General features: G+C 45.2%; 1 protein-coding gene across 1 annotated transcript in view; it reads right to left on the minus strand.

Moving 5' to 3' along the window:
• shrprbck1r (sharpin and rbck1 related) overlaps nt 1-23044 on the minus strand; it is a 47627-nt gene that overhangs the window by 6683 nt on the left and 17900 nt on the right. The window contains exons 8-11 of the mRNA XM_043690970.1: nt 22179-22352; nt 6966-7126; nt 2478-2589; nt 369-548 (exon numbers count right to left, since the gene is read on the minus strand). Of these exons, the coding sequence (XP_043546905.1) occupies nt 369-548; nt 2478-2589; nt 6966-7126; nt 22179-22352 (627 nt within the window). The remainder of the gene's footprint in view (nt 1-368; nt 549-2477; nt 2590-6965; nt 7127-22178; nt 22353-23044) is intronic.

The following is a 23044-nucleotide window of genomic DNA, read 5'->3' on the forward strand; positions in this document are numbered from 1 at the left end:
ACTGACCCTCCGACAGTGCGGCGCTCCCTCAGCACTGACCCTCTGACAGTGCGGCACTCCCCCAGCACTGACCCTCTATTAGTGCGGCACTCCCTCAGCACAGACTCTCCGACAGTGCGGCGCTTCCTCAGCACTGACCCCCCGACAGTTCGGCACTCCCTCCGCACTGACCCTCCGACAGTGCGGTGCTCCCTCAGCACTGACCCTCCGACAGTGCGGCACTCCCCCAGCACTGACCCTCCGACAGTGCGGCACTCCCCCAGCACTGACCCTCCGACAGTGCGGCACTCCCCCAGCATTCACAGCTGACGGTGGAATCGCTGTAGTTAGTTAAATGATTGGTTGGGCTAATTCTCGTTGAGGTTTACCTTGCAGAGCAAACAGTTGAGCTTTAAGCAGATTGGGCAGCAGAATTCATTGACTGCATCTTCGTATATACACCAGCCCTTGCAGTCTGCCGTTTTGCAGTGGTAACTGTTTTCACTGCTGCTCTCTGCAACACTCATACTGCGGTCAAGGAACTTATCATAGTCTTCGTGGGAAACCAGCTGAGAAAGAGAAATCCAAGATCAGTTACATAACAGCGACTTCATGATGTCCTAACTCCGAGCAAAAACCCCTTCACTCAGTCCCAGCTAACATTCTGAATGGGGGGGTGTCACAGGACTCGAATTGTTAACTCTGCTCTCTCTCTCCGTTAACAGATGCTGCCAGATGTGCCGAGTTTCTCCAGATACTTTGGATTTTGTTTCAGATTTCCAGCATCGCAATTATCTGTTTTATTATAGCCCATATTTGTTGTTTTGCATTGGTTCCTTGAATTTCAAATTCTCCTCCTCGACTTTCCTTCCCCCTCTTTATCTCTGTCATCTCCCTTAGCGCTCTCTCTCTCTCTCTCTCCCCCCACCTTTCAAACCTAACTCTTTGAGGAAAGCTTTGGTCATCACTGCTAATATTCCCTCCTTTGACTCAATGTTGAAACCTGCCTGGTATTGCTTCCATGAATGGTTTACTGAGTTAAAAGTGCGATGCAAATACAAGGCGCTGGTTAAAAATGTTCAGTTATTGACACTGTAACGTTAATCCCTATAAGATTCATTGTTGGAAATAAAACATTTTGTTCAAGCTTTTCATCCTGGCCTCATCAGGACACATTGCAAGAATACCAACTTAAAAGGGAACATTTTATCCTGTGCAAGAAGTGATTGATTGATTGGCCGGCCAGTGGACTGTGATTGGTAGAGGAGGTGCCATGGAGGATGCACCAGTTGATGATGATTGACAGTTAACATAGTCACACATAAAGGTGATTCCTCTTTACATTTGCATTCTTGCAAACAGTCCTGATGAATTCAGGCTAAAAAGCTTCAAGTGTCTTTTTGCAGTAACAATCCATGATAAATTTGATCACAAGGCAGACCCGTGTTGAGTTGGCTGGTTCTCTCTTAAACTGTTAAGTTCAGTGACTAGGGCCTGAACAGTAATGTTGCAGTCAAATTACAAAATCTTTCCTCAGCTGCCTGACTCACTATCCCCTTGTTCCATCCATAGGGAACTGGACCACACTCATAGCCCTCACAGTAAGATTCACATAAGCCCTCCTGAAGAAGGGCTTATGCCCGAAACGTCGACTCTCCTCTTCCTTGGATGCTGCCTGACCTGCTGCGCTTTTCCAGCAACACATTTTCAGCTCACATTAAGATTACCCAAAGCACCACAGCGTGAGCCAATGCACTGCAGCCAGTACAATGGACTGAGTCAGGGCAGATGGATGATCAGATATCCTGGAAGATTCACCCCTGGCAATACTCCCACCCAGAGGTCCTGAAGCCCGCTCTACATCAGTAACCATCATTAATTTGCCTCCCTCGATAAAGAGATCTCAGAGAGAACCAAGACAGGAAGTGGACTAACGAGGAGCAAGCAGGCTTGATGGGCCAAATGGTCTACTTCTATTCTGATGTCAAGTGAACAATCAAACAGCGAGTGAATAACTAGACAGTAAATGGTCAAACAGATAGAAAGCAGATGTCCACTTGTGAACAATCAAATGGCAAGCAGAGAACCAGACAGCAAGGAAGCAGCGGTAGACCATAGGCAGGCCATTCAGCCCATCAGTCCTGCTCTGCATTCAATTACATCATGGCTGATCTGTGCTTCAATTCTATTTACTCAATAAACCTCAGTCTTATGCACCAAAAGTCTGTCTCTCTCAACCTGGAAGGCTCCAATTTAACCCCAGCATCAACAGCAGTACCAGAGCTCAGTTACAGCTCACATTTCCCCTCCAGCTTCCCCTCTCCCACATTCCACAATCCCCTCCTTTCCCATGTTTCTGAGGGCATTCAGTGCCCTGACCCCAAGCCCAAGAGTGCACTCAATAGGCAGCCCCCTCCCCTTCCCAGGTCTGAGAGATCACTCAGTACTCAGACCCCAGCCCGCCCCCCTCCCCTCCCCAGATCGCAGACAGTACTCACTGCTCGGATCTCCCGCTCCTGCAATTTGCTGTCACATGCGTAGCTGTCATCTCGAAATGGACAGGGTACCTGTGGGTCAGTGCTGCTCCGGATCAGCTGTTTCAGACAGTCTCTGCACAAGGGAGTCAGGCACAATGAAGATTATTGATACCATCTCTGTAACATCCTTATGCAACCCTCTATCAGCACTGCCTGAGCAAACGGAAGGAGGCCAATCAGCCCATCTCGGTCTCCTAAGCTTCAAATCTGTTGTTTGATAAACCAGAACTCCTCCAATGCCTTCACACATCGCACTGGGCCTGGGAAGGTTCAGAAAAGGACAGGGGCAATGCGAATCTCTGCACCATTACAGGTCACAAACAGCCCTGCCATGCTGATGTAGGAAATGCAGCAGCAGCCAATTCACGCACAGCAAGATCCCGCTCACCCCAAACGATGTGGTGCCCAGAACTGGGTGGAATACATCAGACGAAGCTGAACCAGTGTTGTATACATACACCAAAGCTCCCTTGCACTTGGATGCTGCGGCTCCACCAATAAACCCAAGGATCCCACGTTGATCTTTCTAAATAACATTTCGCCTCACGTCCTGATCCGTGAGCACTCTCTCCCCCCAGGGTTTGTTCATTCCTAGCCAGGATCCCAGACTGGTTACAGAATGCCCTGCATGATAACAACGTGACAGGTACATTTGGTGCCTCAGAAGGTGGTCATCCCAGGCCCAGGAAAGGAGTTGCTGTTCAAGCCTTGGCCAACTGTGGAACCAGTAGGTTCTACTCCAGGTAACTCCAAACCACAAGGGGGTGAGGGCTGCTCCCTGGTGGCGAACCCTTCAGGAAGAGGCAAGTTATAATATTTAATTAATAAATAATAATTAGAGAGAATAGAGCCCCTCAAGGACCAAAGTGTACATGTATGTGTAGAACCACAGAAGATGGGTGAGGTCCTCAATGAGTATTTCTCTTGTGCTTATCGTGGAGAAAGACATGAAGACTTGGGGAAGTTAGTGATGATATCTTGGGGACAGTCTATATTACATTAGAGGCGGTGTTGGATCTATTAGAATGTATGAAGGTGGATAATCTCCTGGTCCTGACCAGATATATCCAAGAGGCTGGAGAAGAAATTGCAGGGGTCCTGGCTGATATTTTTGCGTCATCATTAGCCACGGGTGAGGTCCCGGAAGACTGGAGGGCAACGAATGTTGTGTCCTTATTCAAGAAGGGCTACAAAGAAAAACCTGGGAACTATAGACCAGAAAGCTTAACATCTGTGGGTGGGTAAGTTACTGGAGAAGATCCTGACAGATAAGATATACAAGCATTTGGGAAGACTGGATTTGATTAGGAATAGTCAGCATGGCTTTGTGAGTGGGAGATCATGCCTCACAAATTTGTTAGTTCTTAGATGAAGTGACCAGGAAGGTTGACGAGGGCAGGGTGGCAGACATAGTCTATATGGGATTTCAGTAAAGGCTTTGATAAGGTTCCACATGGTAGGCTGCTCTGGAAGGTTAGATTGCATGGAATTGAGTGTGGGGCTGACAAAATGGATAGACAATTGGCTTGATGATTGGAAGCAGAGGGTAATGGTGGAAGGATGCTTGTCGGACTAGAGGCCTGTGACTAGGGGTCAGTACTGGGCCCACTGCTGTTTGATTTGGATGAGATGTACAAGGTATGATGACTAAGTTTGCTGATGACACTGAAATAGGCGGTATCACGGACAGTGAGGAAGACTATCAGAAATTACAGCAGGGGAAGTGTGCTGAGAAATGGCAGATGGAGTTTAATACAGGTAAGTGCGAGGTCTTGCATTTTGGAAAGTCAAATCAAGGTAGGAGTTTCATGGTGAATGTTCGGGCCTTAAGGAGTGTAGTGGAACAGAGGGACCTTGGAGTTCAGGTGCACGGTTCTCTGAAAGTGGAGTCCCAGGTAGACAGGGCAGTGAAGGCGGCTTTTGGCACACTGGCCCTCATCAGTCAGGGCACTGAGTATAGAAGTTGGGAAGTTATGTTGCAGTTATACAGGACGTTGGTGAGGCCACACTTGGAGTACTGTGTTCAGTTTTGGTCACCTTGTAAAAGGAAGGATGTTATTAAACTGGTTTTATGAAGAGGTGGGTGTACTGTACCTTTAAGAGAGTAAAAGCTAGCAGTGACAGCACCAAGAGACACAATGTAACATGTGCTCCAGCTACTGGGGTAGCTGGTTTCCTAGAGACAAAAACAAATTTGAATTAGGCCAATCAGTTTAAATTATGCCCCAAACCAAAAAAAAGCACTCCAATCAAGTTTGAATTTAGTATATTGACAATCTTAAAAGCCAATGACTCAATCCGATGCTTTGGGGTATAAGACCAGAGAAAATTGAACAGTTGGGAGGATAACTGCCAAGCCAATGATATCTGCAAACTGCCCACAGGAGAGCTCTCTTAAAGGTACCTTTATCGATCAGTAACCTGTGAAGCAAAACCCCAAGAAGAAGAAAAGAAAACAGGGATACAGAGAAGAACCGAAAGCTGCCTGGTTTTGAGATAAGAAGTTTTGTTTTGTAAATCTTAATCAGGAGTTTTATTGTATTATAGAAGGAAAGGTAAAGGATAGGTTAGAGGGAGGAGTTGTAAATAGTCATTAGTTAATTATTCTCTGTCCTACTTTAAGAAACAAAGTTATTAGTTCTTGACCTTTTGAATTTTCCCAGATTACTGTACGGGATAACTCTTTCCTGTGTTGCTGGTTTAAATTGAACAGAAGGGTTTACCCCATGTCATAACACTGGAAAGAGCACAGAAGAAATTTAAAAGGATCTTGCCTGAACTCAATAATCTAAGTTATAGGGAGAGGTTGGACAAGCTAGGACTTTTTTCTTTAGAGCGTAGGGGACTGAAGGGGGAATCTTAGAGAGATGTACAAGATCATGAGAGACATGGACAACATTAATGCACTCGGTCTTTTTCCCAGGGTTAGGGAATCGAGGACTCAAGGGCATCAGTTTAAGGTTAGAGGGGAAAGAATAAAAGGGAACCTGAGGGGCAACCTTTTTACACAGAGGGTGGTATGCATATGGAATGAGCTGCCAGGGGAAGTGGTTGAGGCGGGTACATTAACAACATTTAAAAGGCATTTGGACAAATACACGGATAGGAAAGGATTAGAAGGATATGGGCCAAGTGCAGGGAAATGGGGTTAGCGTGGATGGACATTCTGGTCAGCATGGACCAGTTTGGGTCAAATGGCCTGTCTCTGTGCTGTAGGACTCTATGACTCTAAGAGCACTCATATTTCCTTGACACACACATGGCTTTGCATATGGAATGAGTTGCCAGAGGAAGTGGTGGAGGCTGGATGACTCTGAAGCTGATCTCTGTCCTGTACCTGGCTCTCCTCCTGGGCTGCATCACCTTGATCAACTTCTCTCTGGGCTTCATCCTGGCTGTGACCCTTGTCCCAGCGGCTGCCCTCGCTGAGCCTGCACCTCACAGGTAAGGGACATGGGGGGGGGAGGGTGATCATCCAGGGTTATAGAGGCATAGAGATGTACTGCACAGAAACAGACCCTTCGGTCGAAGGGTCTGTTTCTGTGCTGTACATCTCTATGCCTCTATAACCCTGGATGATCACCCATCCATGTCAACCAGATATCTCAACCTAATCTAGTCCCACCTGCCAGCACCTGGCCCATATCCCTCCAAGGAGAAAGTGAGGACTGCAGATGCTGGAGATCAGAGCTGAAAATGTGTTGCTGGAAAAGCGCAGGTCAGGCAGCATCCAAGGAGCAGGAGAATCAACGTTTCGGGCATAAGCCCTTCTTCAGGAATGAGGAAAGTGTGTCCAGCAGGCTAAGATAAAAGGTAGAGAGGAGGGACTTGGGGGAGGGGCGTTGGACATGCGATAGGTGAAGGAAGAGAGCTTCTTCAAGGAAGGCATCCTTGCAAGAGGATTCGCAGTAGGTTAAAATCTAGTAGGTTAACCTATCGCATTTCCAACGCCCCTCCCCCAAGTCCCTCCTCCCTACCTTTTAACCTGTTCCTTGGATGCTGCCTGACCAGCTGCGCTTTTCCAGCAACACATTTTCAGCCCATATCCCTCCAAACCATTCCTATTCATATATCCATCCAAATGACCACCCTCTGTGTGTAAAAGTTGCCCCTTCGGTCCCTTTTATCTCTCCTGTTCGACTATAACCTGGTGTCGTGTGACTTCTGACTTTGTCCACCCAGTCCAACCCCAATACCTCCACATCATCCCAAAAACAGGAACAAGGGGGAGGTCATTCGGCCCTTCCAATCTATTACACCATTCAACAGGATCTCTGCTGAGCCGTGAGCTAACTTCACACAGGAGTAGGTGAAGAGCAATATCAGAGTGCTTGAAAAGAGAAAAAGCAGAAGTACAGTGCAAAATGAAAGGAAATAAAGTTAAGGATTTCCAACAATAAGATGGCCGCAGGTGCGAGGGGGAGAAAGGCAACTTTGTGGTCCTCGCACCTGCAGAAGGAGTGCAGACAGTCTCTCAACACAACGCCTTCCTCTGGCTTCATATCCGACAGACAGATCCGGCATTCAAAGGGCTCAGGGTTGAGGACAAGGTGCTGGCCGTCAAGCTGCAGGAGGTTCTGATAATTCCGCAGGCGCCTTTCCTCCAACTCCTGAGGTAAAATAAGTGAAAGTACAAACCAACAGCGTCACACACAGCTACAAGCACAGAGCAGATTACAACTATCAAACAGCCCACACCGACCAAACCCAGAGTCTCTACTCTTAATGTGTTTGGGCTCCACTTGCTAAACAATCCCAAGCGAGTCAATAGTTACAACAAAATTGGTGGTATAGGCGATAGTGAAGAATGTTTTCTAAGACAACAAAAGGATCTTGATCAAATAGGTCAATGGGCTGAAAAATGGCAGATGGAGTTCAATCTGGATACATGCAAAGTTTTTCATTTTGGTACGATAAACAAGTATGGGTTTATACGCTTAATGGTAAGACATTGGGTAGAGCTGCAGAGAGACCTCGGGGTTCAGGTACATAAGTCTTTGAAGTTTGCATCACATATAGACAGGGTGGTTAAATAGGCATTTGGCATGCTTGCCTTCATTGCTCAGTCCTTTGAGTATACCAGTTGGAAAGTCATGTTGCAGTTGTACAGGACATTGGTGAGGCCTCTCCTGGAGGACTGTGTCCAGTTCTGGTCACACAGTTATAGGAAGGATATTATTAAGCTGGAGATGGTTCAGAAGAGATTTACTGGATATTACTGGATATGGAAGGTTTGAGTTATAAAGTAAGGCTGGATAGGCTGGGACTTCTTTCACTGGAGCGTAGGAGATTGAGAGGTGACCTGATAGATATGTAAAATAATGAGTGTAGATAGAGTTAATGGTCTTTTTCTTAGGATGGGGGATTTCAAGACAGGGGGACACATTTTCAAGGTGAGAGGAGAAAGATTTTAAAAAGACACAAGGGGCAAATTCTTTACACAGTGTGGAATGAACTTCCTGAGGAAGTGATGGATGTGGGCACAACTACAACATTTAAAAGACATTTGGATAAGGACATGAACAGGAAATGTTTGGAGGGATATGAGCCAGGAGCAGGCAGGTGGGACTAGTTTAGTTTGGATCGTGTTCGGCATGGACTGGTTAGACCGAAGGGTCTGTTTCCGTGCTGCATGACTATATATCAGCCTATAAATCAGTGAGTTTGCAATGTGGCACATTTATGCTGCTAGAAGCAATATGCACAGGGAGCTTAGACAAAGGGTCAGTTAGACTCAAAACGTCAGCTCTTTTCTCTCCTTACAGATGCTGCCAGACTTGCTGAGATTTTCCAGCATTTTCTCTTTTTTGGTTTCAGATTCCAGTATCCACAGTAATTTGCTTTTATACACAGGGATGTCATCCTCAGCAAACTAAACGAATATGTTCAAGCCATGTGCCTTTTTTGAATTTAATGGGGAGGTATAGTGGTGCTGTCAGATTAGTAAATCAGAGACCTGGGTTTGAAGCCTGCCAAGACAGAATCTCAATGAAACAAAATTCTGGAAAGACCATCAACAACCATTATATAAAATATATATATTGGTTAAGCCTGACTAATGTTCTTTTGGGGAGAAAATCTGCCTTCCTTACCTGGTCTGCTGTGTGTCTGAGTCACACATAAGTCAGTGCTCTCTGAAATGGCCAAGCAAACCACCTTTCAAATGGCTAGAAAGTCTCAAGAGAAGGTATTAAAGCAGTCAGACCTCCTGGCACCAGAAATTGAAACAACAAAGCTCACAACTGAGCTCGGACAACCCTGCAAAGTCCTCCTTACTGACATCCTACTACTAAAGCTAGTGATAAATTTGAGAGAGCTGTCTCACAGACTAGCCAAGCAATAGCAAGATATTTATATACTTATGAAATCATACCGTACAGACCATGTCCCAGACATAATCACCACCGACCCTGGCTATGCCTTGTCCCACCAGCAGGAGGGAGTGTAGAGGTGGCAGAACAATGGGATACAGTCAGGAAGGAGTTAGAGAGAGTCATAGAGATGTACAGCACGGAAACAGACCCTTCGGTCCAACCCGTCCATGCCGACCAGATATCCCAACCCAATCTAGTCCCACCTGCCAGCACCCGGCCCTTTATCCTATCCATGCCCCTCATAATTTTGAAAACCTCTATAAGGTCACCCTTCACCCTCTGAAGCTCCAGAGAAAACAGCCCCAGCCTGTTCAGCCTCTCCCTGTAGCTCAGATCCTCCAACCCTGGCAACATCCTTGCAAATCTTTTCTGAACCCTTTCAAGTTTCACAACATCTTTCTGATAGGAAGGAGACCAGAATTGCACGCAATATTCCAAAGTGGCCTAACCAATGTCCTGTACAGCCGCAACATGACCTCCCAACTCCTGTACTCAATGCCCTGACCAATAAAAGAAAGCATACCAAATGCCACCTTCACTATCCTATCTACCTGCGACTCCACTTTCAAGGAGCTATGAACCTGCACTCCAAGGTCTCTTTGTTCAGCAACACTCCCTAGGACCTTACCATTAAGTGTATAAGTCCTGCTAAGATTTGCTTTCCCAAAATGCAGCACCTTGCATTTATCTGAATTAAATTCCATCTGCCACTTCTCAGCCCATTGGCCCATCTGGTCCATATCCTGTTGTAATGTATGGTAACCACCTTTAATTTTGGTGTCATCTGCAAACTTACTAACTGTACTTCCTATGCTCGCATCCAAATCATTTATGTAAATGACAAAAAGTAGAGAACCCAGCACCGATCCTTGTGGCACTCCACTGGTCACAGGCCTCCAGTCTGAAAAACAACCCTCCACCACCCCCTCTGTCTCCTACCTTTGAGCCAGTTCTGTATCCAAATGACTAGTTCTCCCTGTATTCCATGAGATCTAACCTTGTTAATCAATCTCCCATGGGGAACCTTGTCGAATGCCTTACTGAAGTCCATATGGATCACATCTACTGCTTTGCCCTCATCAATCCTCGTTGTTACTTCCTTAAAAAACTCAATCAAGTTTGTGAGACATGATTTCCCAAGCACAAAGCTGTGTTGACTATCCTGAATCAGTCTTTGCCTTTCTAAATCTTAGCAGGACTTATACACTTAATGTGGGCGGCACGGTGGCACAGTGGTTAGCACTGCTGCCTCGCAGCGCCAGAGACTCGGGTTCAATTCCCGACTCAGGCGACTGACTGTGTGGAGTTTGCACGTTCTCCCCGTGTCTGCGTGGGTTTCCTCCGGGTTCTCCGGTTTCCTCCCACAGTCCAAAGATGTGCAGGGTCAGGTGAATTGGCCATACTAAATTGCCCGTAGTGTTAGGTAATGGGTAAATGTAGGGGTATGGGTGGGTTTCGCTTCGGCGGGTCGGTGTGGACTTGTTGGGCCGAAGGGCCTGTTTCCACACTGTAATCTAATCTAATCTAATCTAAAAATCTAATCTAAATACATGCACATCCTGTCCCTCAGGATTCCCTCTAACAACTTGCCCACCATGGAGGTCAGGCTCACTGGTCTATAGTTCCCTGGCTTGTCCTCACCACCCTTCTTAAACAGTGGCACCACGTTTGCCAACTTCCAGTCTTCTGGCACCTCACCTGAGACTATCGATGATGCAAACATCTTAGCAAGAGGCCCAGCAATCCCTTCTCTAGCTTCCCATAGAGTTCTCGGGTACACCTGATCAGGTCCTGGGGATTTATCCACCCTTAACCGTTTCAAGACATCCAGCACTTCCTCATCTGTAATCTGGACATTTTGCAAGGTGTCACCATCTATTTCCCTACTGTCTATATCTTCCATATCCTTTTCCACAGTAAATACTGATGCAAAATATTCATTTCGTATCTCCCCCATTTTCTGTGGCTCCACACAAAGGCTGCCTTGCTGTTCTTTGAGGGGCCCTATTCTCTCCCTAGATACCCTTTAGTCCTTAATATATTTGAAAAAACCCTCAATGTTGACAGCAAGCAATAAACAGGGCTAAGTGATTCCACAACAAAAGGATCAGATCTAAACTCTGCCATCCTGTTACATGAACTCTTGAATGGTTGATAGGTTAACAACTTACTAGAGTAGGAGGATCCACAAATATCCCCATCCTCAATGATGCTGCAAACATTGAGACTGAAGCATTTGTACAAAGCAGCACCTGCTCAGCAATAACCTGCTCAGTGACGCCCAGTTTGGGTTCCCCCCAGGGTCACTCAGCTCCTGACCTCATTACAGCCTTGGGTCAAACATGGACAAAAGAGCTGGATTCCAGAGTGGAGGGGAGAGGGACAGCCCTTAATATCAAGGCTGCATTTGACCATGTGAGGCATCAAGGAGCCCTGGCAAAACTGGAATCGATGGGAATCAGGAAGAAAACTATTCAATGGTTGGAGTCATACCTGGAAGTTAGGAAGATGGTTGTGGTTGCTGGAGTCATCTCAGCTCCAGGACATCTCTGCAGGAGGTCCTCAGGGTAGTGTCCTAGACCCAACCAACTTCAGTTGCTTCATCAATGACCTTCCCTCCATCATTAAGTTAGAAATGGGGATGTTCGTCAATGATTGCACAATGTTCAGCACCATTCACCAATCCTCAGATACAGAAGCAGTTTGTGTCCTAATGCAGCAAGGTTTGCATAATATCCAGGCTTGAGCTGAAAATTGGTAAGTTACACTCAAACTGCAGAAACATCAGGCAATTACCATCCCCAATAAAAGGTGATCTAACCACTGTCCCTTGGCATTCATTAGCATTATCATCCCACCACAGGAAACTGAACTGAACAAACTTTATCAAAACAGAGGCTACAAAAGCAGGTCAGAGACAAGGAATCATATAGTGAGAAACACACCTCCTGACCCCCCCTCCAAAGCCTGTCCACTATCTACAAGGCACAAGTCAGGAGGGTGATGGAATACTGACCACTTGCCTCGATGGGAGCAGCTCCAACAACACTCAAGAAGCTTGACACCATCCAGAACAAAGCAACCCACTTGATTGGCACCACATCCACAAACATCCACTCCCTCCATCAATGACATTCAGTAGCAGCAGCAGTAGCAAGATGCACTGCAGAAATTCGGAGTGTGCCTAGACAGCACTTTCCAAAACCATAACACACAAATCATTTGAGAAACTCAAAAGGGTCTGGCAGCACTTGCTGAGACAGAATATCATTCCAGACTTAAAACGTTAACTCTGTTTCTCTCCCCAGAGACTCTGCCAGAGCTGCTGAGTTTCTCTGGGGTTTTTACGTTTGTTTCAGGTTTCCAGCACCTGCTGTATTTAGTTTTTAATTTGCTTTCTAAATCCACAATCACTTTCATCTAGAAGGACGAGCTCAATAGATACATGGGAACACCATCCCCTGTAAGTTCCCCTCCAAACCACTCACAATCCTGACTTGGAAATATAATGCTGTTCCTTCAGTGTCGCTGGGTCAGAATGCTAGAATTCCCTCTCTAAGGACAATATGGGTCAACCTACAGCACATGGACTGCAGCGGTTCAAGAAGGCAGCTCACCCCCACCCTCTCAAGGGCAACTAGGGACAGGATATAAATGTTGTGTGTAGCCAATGACTCCCACATCCAGGAGCTGAGGGTTGAATAGATCCCATAGCTTTCTCCATAGTAACACCTTGGCCAATCGGAGTTGACTTGCCAACCAATCAACAATTTCTGTTTTCCTGTAGTATAAATGATTGTTACACAGCAATGGTTTAAAGTGGGTACAACATGAATTTGTCAGAAATGAAATATTGAAATAAGGCAATAAATAAAACTAAAGACTTGCAATATATTTTTAATTTTTGTTCACAGAAGAGAGATAATGGGTGAAAGGTTTGAAGATTACAGCTGTTTTGAGTAAGGTACTTAAGACAACAACTATTTCCAGCAGCCAAGGATTTTAATCTTACTGTAAAGACAGTCATGTTATCAAAAAACCTTCCTTCTTTTACACATCAGGATAAATGCAAGAATGCCACATTTCAAATGCATCACACCACTGCATGCTTCAGGATAGAAGGATGCTGATTTGGCAGGTCAATTCTGATTGGCCAAGGCTGCTGTGCCGAAACAATGGTGAACAATTGACTTTTCAAGATCCTGTTTACCTCAGGATAATGTCTCAACCAGTCAGACAACCTGCCAACCTTCTTTCACCTGTAGTTGTAATTTGTTGTGATGGTTCAAAATTTAACATTTGTACACGTGTCCTGATGCATGCCAGACAAAAAGCTTCTGCAATGTCTCTCTCTTCAGTAAGACTACAACAGTAATAATCCAGAGAGCTGCATTAATGATCCAGGAGTTGAAGTCCCACAATGGAAACTCAAAGAATCAAAATTTAAGTAATTAAATAAATCTGGTTTTAAACGTTGGTTGCAATCATGGTGACCAAAAACGATGAGATTGTTGTAAAAACCCATCTGGTTCTGGAATGCCCTTCAGGGAAGGAAATCTGCCATAGTCTAGCCCACGTGTGACTCCAGTTCCACAGCAATGTGGTTGGTTCTTAACTGTTCTTTGAAGTGCTCTAGGAGATACTCTTTTGCACTGAAGAAAAAGAGGGGACTCTGGCTTTATTTGGCAGATGATTCTAATACTTCCTCCCTTTGCTGACCCTGCTCCTACCAGCACTGCCCGTGTTCTCGTGCTCCCCTGTGTAGTTCCCTCTCACCTTGATTGGGAGAAGAGTCAAGACTGGCCTTTGAGACAGGACAGTCTGTCACTAATCAGTGACTATTGATTTTTTAATAATGTATACATTCACAAGATGTGGATGTTGCTGATAAGTGTAGTCCAGTGACTGACAAACCTCAAAGCTCTGGAGGTGGTGGTGGTGGTGGTGAGACATTACCTTGAACACACCCGGGTAGCCTGCTGGGTTACTTTCCTGGGTGATCGACTCTTGCTGCGGGAGGGAGGGCAGAGTCCCTTCCCCAGTGAAACAAATGGGACTTTGCAATAATCCAACAGTTTTATGGTTATCGTTACTGAGACAATTCGGTTATTTCTCTAATTTGATTAAGTGACACAGAATATCCAGTATATAAACAGGCCACTCAGCTCAACAAGTGTTCATGACCCTCCTCCCATTTCAACTGTCGCAGAGTCAAAATGGCACAGAAAGAGGCCATTCAGCTGAAGAAGCCCATATTGATTCCCCTTGGAGAAATCCTCAGTCCCACTCAATGGCCATCACACTGCAGGCTAATTTCCATCAAGTCCCCACCTAATTTCCATTTGACCTCATGAGCAACTAGTTCCAGGTCATTACGACGCACTGTGGAAGAAAGTTCTTCCTCATAACTCTCCTGCTTCTCTTGCTCAAAACCTTAAATCTGTGTTCCCTACTCCTGCACCATCAGCCAAAAGGACTTTTTTTTCCTTGTCTCTCTTACCGGTCATATTCCTATAGACATCTGTGAAATCATTAATGTTGATCTTACTTTGTACATTTCCTGTGCAATCGTATCCTTGTATACCTTGCTCTGTCTAAGCGCCCTATGATCTTATGTCCTTGTTTGCTGTAATCTGCCTGTACTGCTCACAAAACAGAACTTTTCACTGTACTTAGGTACACGTGACTGCAATAAATCAAATCAAATCTCCTTTACACCAAGAAGAACTGAAGTTTCTCCAATTAAAATGCCGCCCTCCCTCAGCGCAAAACCCTGAAGTGTCTGGTAAATCTCCTCCAAACTCTTTCAGACTGTCACTTGTTTCAAGTGTGGGAACCACACCTAGCATCTAAGCATCCATTCTCTCGACATCTACTCTGTCCAAACCATTCGTAATTTTAAAAACCTCAATCAGGAAACTGAAATGAAATTCAAAAACCGTCATGCTGAGATTTGACTTGACCTTCAAGGAATTATTGGCTTAATAACAGAAGACTAAGAGGAGGAGAAAGTGTTAGTACTTCATGATGTGCCTGTCGCTACACAAGCCACCATTTGTAGTCCTACGACCATAAAATGTAGGAGCAGCAGGCCATTCAGCCCATTGAGTCTGCTCTGCCATTCAATGACATCACGGCTGATCTGATACTCTATTCCACTTTCCTGCCGTATCCCCATAATCTTCAATTTAATAATTTCTGAGGAAGAGTCACTTGACCCGAAATGTTAGTTCTGCTTTCTCTGTCCAAAGATGCTGCCAGACCTGCTGAGCTTTTCCAGCAATTTTTGGTTTTGTTTCTGATTTTTAGAGCATCCACACTGAGGTGCACTTGAAGGTGCAGCACTCTGAAAGCTTGTGATTTCAATTAAACCTATTGGGCTACAACATGATACCATGTGACTTCTGACTTTGTCCACCCCAATCCAACACCGGCACCTCCACATCCGAGTTAATGCCCTCTGGTCCCACAAGGGGAAATCACCTCTCCACATCTTCCAAAGGAACTTGAATGTTTCAATAAGGTCACCTCTCATTCTTCTAAACTCCAATGAGCACAGACCCAACCTACCCAACCATTCCTCAGGAAACAATCCATGCAAACCTGGGATCGGCTAAATGAACCTTCTCCAACTGCCTCCATTGCCAGCATATTTGTCCTCAGATAAGGAGCCCAAAGCTGTTCACAGTATTCCAGCTGTGGTCTGACTAGTGCCTTGTATAATCTTAGCAAAACCTCCTGACTTTTGGACTCCAATTCCTTTGAAATAAATGCCAACATCCTTTTTGCCTTCCCCATTATCTGATGAACGTAGATGTTAGCTTTTTGACATTCAAGGACAAGGACTCCCAAATCCCTCTACTCTGCAGCCTTCTTCCATTTAAACAATATTCAATTCCTCTATTCTCCCTGCCTTAAATGCAGAACCTCACATATTCTATCTGCCAAGTTTCTCCCACTTGTTTAAACTGTCTATATCCTTCTCCAGATTCCGTGTTTTTTCTCACCAATTGCCTTCCCACCTCTTTTTAACAGGAATCGTGAAATTGCCCCTGATCTGGGTGGCTTGTTTGGCCGTGTCAAGAGAGCAGTGAGGAGACTGTGGGTCTGGAGTCACATGTAGACCAGTCCAGATAAGGAGGGCTGAAGGACATTAGTGAACCAGACAGGTTTTTATGCTAATCACAAGGGTTTCATTGTCAGTGGTGGACTGGTTCTAAATTTCACATCTACTGATTAAATTCAAATTCCATCAGCTGCAGTGTCAGAATTTGAAGTCATGTCTCCAGGGTCTAGCTCTCTGCCTTACTAGCTCAGAGACATTGTCACTACACCAGTGCCTCTCCCAGGGGTATAACATTAATATTAAATGGTTTACCTCGCATGAACGATAACCAATGACTACCCCAGAAAATAAAACCTTAAAAAGATCCTTGTTAAAGTACAACGTGCAGGTTAGAGGATACTGAGGCCTTAAAGATGAAATACAGATTTGACAGGGTGCTGTCTTAAATTAGGCAAAAAGAATTAAAAAGGCTTGTAATACATGTTTTCTGTTCTTTCCCAGAAACAGTTTTTGAAGGCCGAAGGAGTATGGAGTGAGATACATTAAAAACTATTTCATGAGTGAAGGATTTGAATCTTGCTAAAAGCAAAAACAGTAACATCTTGTTGACGTTTTTCATCTTGCACTCATTAGGAAAATACAAGAATGCCAAATTCCAAACCAGGACAATGATCCATACGTCAGGAGGGAAGGGTACTGATTTGGCAAGTCGATGTCGATTGGCCAAGGCATTACCATGTCGAAAGCAATGGGGTAGGATAAGCTCCCTGCTTCATCCATGGCAATGCCGTGATGCTTCAGTCAACTTGTCAACCGATCAGCACACCTTTCAGCCACCAGATAATCAGTCTGAGATTTGGTATTCCAGCATGAGCTCTGATGAGGGCCAAATGAAAAGCTTTGGTAAAGAACCAGTCTTTTCAGGGTTAGGGGTCCTATCAGGGACTGCAGACCCCAAGATAAAATAAAAACAATTTAGAGCTGAGCAAAAGAGGAAGTACAATCCCGGGATTAGTGGTTGAGGCAGAAGATGCGATGGGAAAGAGGAGGACAGAAACGAGGATGAATGGAACTGAGAACTGACCAAGGTATTGAGAACAGTTTCCCTGTTTGGGGAGCAAATACAAACTCTGACAGGAGGGTCAAGTGGCCTGTTTCCATGACGCAGCTTCTGTTTCTGAACACTGCGGTGCTCCCTCAGCACTGACCCTCCAACAATGCGGCGATCCCTCAGCACTGACCCTCTGACAGTGCGGCGCTCCCTCAGCACTGACACTCTGACAGTGCAGAGTTGCAGCATTCTGACTGATATTTGACCAGTATGCAGAAAGATCATTCAAGTAGGAAGACGGAAGCATTGCATTCAACCTGGGAATGGGACAGCTTTCTGAACAACAGGAGACCTGAAACACAACACGCTTTGAAATGAAGGAACTAATAATTGCATTGTACCTACTGAAAGCAGTGTTTCTATTTTAATTTGCTCACAAAAGGAAATAACAAAATAATCCCCTCTCAGTTGTACATTCATTAGCTAGACAGTCTGAAAGTGAAGACTTCCCACCTGTAAAACCTGCCTTAATCATTCAATAAATGGCAGCAGCTACCAGAGTGTGGGCACACACTCTGAATAGCAGCACTTTCACTGGTTGCTGTTTCTACAACTCATTTGAGTAACAGTACAGAGTCCGGGTTACCCATCTAGTGCCCCTTAGTTCATCTTGCTTCGGCTGCTGACAGCTGTGCAAACAGAAAGCTGGTTCCTTGAACTGTCCTCTGAAGGGGTAGTAGGTACAAGGCTGGGAAACAGGGCTTTGGCATCTTGGTATCTGTGCCAGTGCGAAGCTCCATCACGACCCTCCTTGTCCACCACCTCCCCCTGCCAGTCTCCAATGGACAGGCAGGTTGGAGGACCACAGTCAGTCAGTCAGGGGGTAGCAGCTTGTCAATCTCTGCCAAGGCAAGTCTCTGTGCGCTGACCGTAGACAAACATTCTTCCCTCCTTCCTTTTTCCTGCTGATTCAAAAAAGAAAGAGGAGAAGAATGAATCTGTCCGAACGGAATTCGGAAACCAACGCGCTTCTTCATGAATCTAAAGCATGGCACCTCTTGCAGTGGAACCTGTTAACATCACGTAGGATGTCGAAAGAGACAGTGAACTGACGAGATCTACTGCGGAACACTTAAGTTCATACACAAAACCTGCTGACTTTCAGTATCCTTACTGGTCCCTCAGAAATTAAACCGTAAATGAGATAACACTCTGGAACACCACAGAAACTACAGGCTACTCTTGCTGAGGCCAATGTAAGCAGGTGGACCCTGCAGGAGCCCACATGGGTGAGGAATCACAATGTTTGAGAGTGTAACTAGCACTTTCATGCTTCATATACGCTGCACACAATTTTTCTTTGAAAAAAACATTTGCTCACAGAAAATGGACATTGTTGGCTGGGCCAGCAATTATTACCCATTCCTAAGTTGACTTTGAGAAGGTGATGGTGAGCTGCCATTTTGTAAGTCTGCAGTCCATGTGGGGTCAGTACACCCACACAACTGTCAGGGAGGGAGCTCCAGGTTTTTGACCCAGAGACATGGAGGGCATGACAATACAGACTCCTCTAGTAGTGTTTCAAGAGGGTTAGAATGTAAAAACAGCGATGTGCTACTGAGACTTTATAAAGCTCTGCTTAGGCCTTATTTAGAATACAGTGTACAGTTTTGGGCGCCACACCTCTGGAAAAACATACTGGCACTGGAGCATGTCCAGCAGAGATCCACACGGATGATCTCTGGAATGGTAAGCCTAACATACAATGAATGGCTGAGGATCCTGGGATTGTATTCATTACAGTTTAGAAGATTGAGGGGAGATCTAATAGAAACTTACAGGATAATGTATGGCTTAGAAAGGGTGGACGCTGGGAAACTGTTTTCATCAGGTGGGGATACTAGGACTCGTGGGCACAGCCTTAGAATTAGAGGGGGTCAACTTAGAACAGAAATGAGGAGACATTTCTTCAGCCAGAGAGTGGTGGGCCTGTGGAATTTACTGCCACGGAGCACAGTGGAGGCCAGGACATTGAATGTCTTCAAGGCAGAGATTGATCAATTCTTAATCTCACAAGGAATTAAGGGACACAGGGAGAGTGTAGGTAAGTGGTGCTGAAATGCCCATCAGCCATGATTAAACAGCGGGGTGGACTCGATGGGCCGAATGGCCTTACTTCCACTCCTATTTCTTATGGTCTTACGGTCTATAGTTTTCCCCTCTTTACCCAAGGAAGGTCAAAATCTGCTGTACAGGGATTGCTGTGAAGGATCACCAGATTTTAATTCCTGATATGGTGGGACTACCCTATGAAGTTAGACACAGGAGATTGGGAATGGAGAAGAATGAGAGGTAACCGTACGGAAACTTTCAAAATTCTTCTTTCCAAAACAGAACTCGCCAGGATAGATGATGCTGGGGGTCTCTAAGCAGGGGACGCAGTTCAGAATAAGGAGTGTATATTCCTAACACAGATCCCTTTGCATATGTACAGTTACACCTCTGACGTCACACCAGTTTCTACTTTCTGCCCGCGCAAGCTTTTAGCTCATTTATTTGATTTCAGGGAGAAAGGTGAACAGTTCAGCTACAGATTATCTACCAGAAACTCAGAGATAACTCAGACAATAAGAAAATTGAAAGCACTATCCTTATATAAACAGCAAAAACTTTGTTCACAAACAATCACTGACATGATCAGCGTTTGCTGATTTCTTTTAACTTGTTCTTTTAAAACTTTACAATGAGATTAGAAATCGCCATGATTCTCTTGCAAACAGCAAAAACTTTCAAACCATCTTAATCACTAAAAACATCCCAAGAATATTCACAGTGGTATAAATCAGGCAGAAAAGAACATTGAACCAGAGGAACTATAGTGCATGCTGTTGGCTCAGCCTGCTGAGGCTTTGGCCACACTCGCAGTCCTCAGGATGAGGGCCATTTAAGGACTGAGTGGAGGTGGAATTTCTTCCTCACGTTCAAGAGGGCAGTGAAACTTCAGAACTCTCTACGCCAGAAACAAACTCCACGCTATGGAAGCTCAGTCATTCATCTCAAGAAACAAAGTGACAGATTTCTAATTAGTAATGAAATCAAGGGGTATGGGGACAGCATGGGACCATAGCTTTGAGACTGATGACCTGCTATGATCTAGTCAAAGGGTGCAGCAGTCACAAGGGGCTGAATGGCCTAGTCCTGTTCATATGTTTCTATGTTCCACCATTATCCCAAGTCAGGATGGTATGTGGCTCAGGGGAATGGAATCTAGCAGGTTGTTATGGATCCATGTATCTTTTGCTTTGTCCTTGTAGACGGTAGAGCCACCATTTTGGGAAAACACAAGGACATAGGAAATCAGAGGATGAGTAGGATATTTAGCCCCACTAACCTGTTCCACCAATGAACAAGATCATGGCTGATTTGTCCAGGTTTCAAACCTTTTTTTGTGCCAGCTCCTTGTAAAGACCATGTCTACCGCTGTGTGCGTGTAGGGAAATTTTTGCATGGGATTAGAGTTTTAGCCAGTAGTCATATATCAATGGCTCATATCTGCTAACCTGTGATTAGATTCTATTTATTTTTAATGTAGTCTTTTTTACCAAGTACAGAAACCTGGTTTGTATTTTTCTGGTAATCGGAGTCTAACTAATGTGTAAATTGGGACTTGGCATACTTTACTAACATTTGTAAATTTTGTGATGACTCTGGAGATAGCAGGGCTTGACTTCCTGCGCCAACCCAGGGAAGCGACACATAAATGAGAGGCCTCTTATTCTCTATGTTCCTTAGTTTAAGAATCCCTCACAAGTACAAACAACTTCTCAACATCTACCCTGTCAAACTCCCTCAGAATCTTCTATTTTTCAATAAAACCATCCTTCATTCTACTAAATTCTAATGAATAAAGACTGAACCTGTTTAGCCATTCCTAATAAACCAACCACTCTCCCCAGGAAATCAGCCTACTGAATCACTCAAAATTGTCTCCAATCTCAGTACATCCTTAGCCATAAACACCAAAGGGAGGCACACTATAGTCAAAAGGTGTTTAGCGAGTCACTGTGTTTATATAGCAAGTCTCGCTCAGCTATTGATCAACCGTAATCCCTAGGATGTTAAAAGTGGCGGGGGGAGAGATATAGTGATGGCAATGCTGTTGATTGCCGATGGACTACGGTTCTATTCCTGATGAAGGGCTTTTGCCTGAAACGTCAATTTTCCTGCTCCTCGGGTGCTGCCTGACCTGCTGTGCTTTTCCAGCACCACTCTGATCTACACTCTGGTTTCCAACATCTGCAGTCCTTGTTTTTACCTACGGTTAGATTCTCCCTTGTTGAAGATGGTCATTGTCCGGCACTTGTGTGGTGCGAATATTACCTACTACTCAATAGCACGAGCCTGAATGATATCTAGATGTTACTGCACATGGACACTTGGGTAATGCTGAACATTGCGCAATCATTGGCGAACATCCCCACTTCTGACCTTATGATGGAGGGAAGGTCATTGATGAAGCAGCTGAAAATGGTTGGGCCGAGGACACTACCCTGAGGGACTCCTGCAGAGATGTCCTGGGGCTGAGATGACTGACCTTCAACAACTACAACCATCTTCCTATGTGCAAGATATAACTCCAATCAGCAGAATTTCTACCAGATTCCCATTGACTCTAGTTCTGCTAAAAATTTGTCCTTGATGCCATACTCAAGTCAAATGTCAAGAGCACGTAGTCTCACTGCAACTCTGGAACTGAGCTCATTTGTCTACGTAATGAGGTCAGCAGCTGAGTGACCCTGTGGAGTAGGTGCTGTGCGACAGCTCTGTCGACAATCTCATTCATTACTTTGCTGATGATTGACAGTAAGGTGACAATTGGATGGGTTGGATTTGTCCTGCTTAGCAGCACAGAACAAGGCCTTTCGGCCCATCAAGTCTGGATCAGTCAAAAACAACCACATAATCATTTTAATGTGCCAACCAAGCCTTTGGGATGGAGAGCTAGCACAGATCTCTACCAGGGATAGAATAGTTTCGCTGTCACTATGGATCCTCAATAAAGTACACCACATTCTCTTGGGAATTTTCGCAGGACATTTTGAATACAAGACCTCAAAGGGTAGCTTATAGTAGTTACTAAGATGCCTGCAATGGAGCAGTTTCATTATTACCTGTTGGTGTCTCTGCATTGCCTCCTTTTCCTGCAAGATGCGATAGAGCTCCTCATCATCAGGTTTATAATTCTGGGGCACACAGTAGTCTGGTGGTCGAGGGCTGCTGCACATTTCACATCCTGGTCGAGTGGGTTTATTAATGTAGGTACACTTTACACATGCCCAGCCTGCCTGTGAGACAGAAAAGGAAAGGAAGGGGAGGTGGGGGGGGGGAAAGAGATTTTAAATGGCCACCAACGGGAATTGAACACACAGCAATAGGCAGGGATATCAGAAAAACAACTATTCCGTGAAACAAAAACAAGAAATCACTCAAGAAACTCAGCAGACCTGGCAGCACATTTGGAGGGAAAGCAAAGTGAACTTTTCAGGTCCAGTCACTCTTCTTCAGAAATGACAGAAGCTGGTGGCCTTTATGGCGGCGATGGGGTTAAGGATGGTAGGGGGAAGAGGTGAACGGATAGATGGAGATGAAGTTCAGAGGCAGAGACAGCGAGAGAGCGAAAGAGCGAGTGAAGCAGGTAAAGTGTTGATTAGATTAGATTCCCTAGTGTGGAAACAGGCCCTTCGGCTCAATCAGTCCACAACAACCCTCCGAAGAATAACCCACCCAGACCCATTTCCCTCTGACTAATGCACCTAACATTGTGGGCAATTTAGCATGGCCAATTCACCTGACGTGCACATCTTTGGACTGTGGGAGGAAACCGGAGCACCCGAAGGAAACTCACGCAGACACGGGGAGAATGTGCAAACTCCACACAGTTACCCGAGGCTGCAATCGAACCTGGGACCCTGGTGTTGTGAGGCAGCAGTGCTAACCACTGAGCAACCGTGCTGCCTTCCTTCACCTGGAAGGTGTG

The sequence above is a fragment of the Chiloscyllium plagiosum genome, chromosome 5 (assembly GCF_004010195.1).
Source record: "Chiloscyllium plagiosum isolate BGI_BamShark_2017 chromosome 5, ASM401019v2, whole genome shotgun sequence".
Classification (NCBI taxonomy): domain Eukaryota; kingdom Metazoa; phylum Chordata; class Chondrichthyes; order Orectolobiformes; family Hemiscylliidae; genus Chiloscyllium; species Chiloscyllium plagiosum.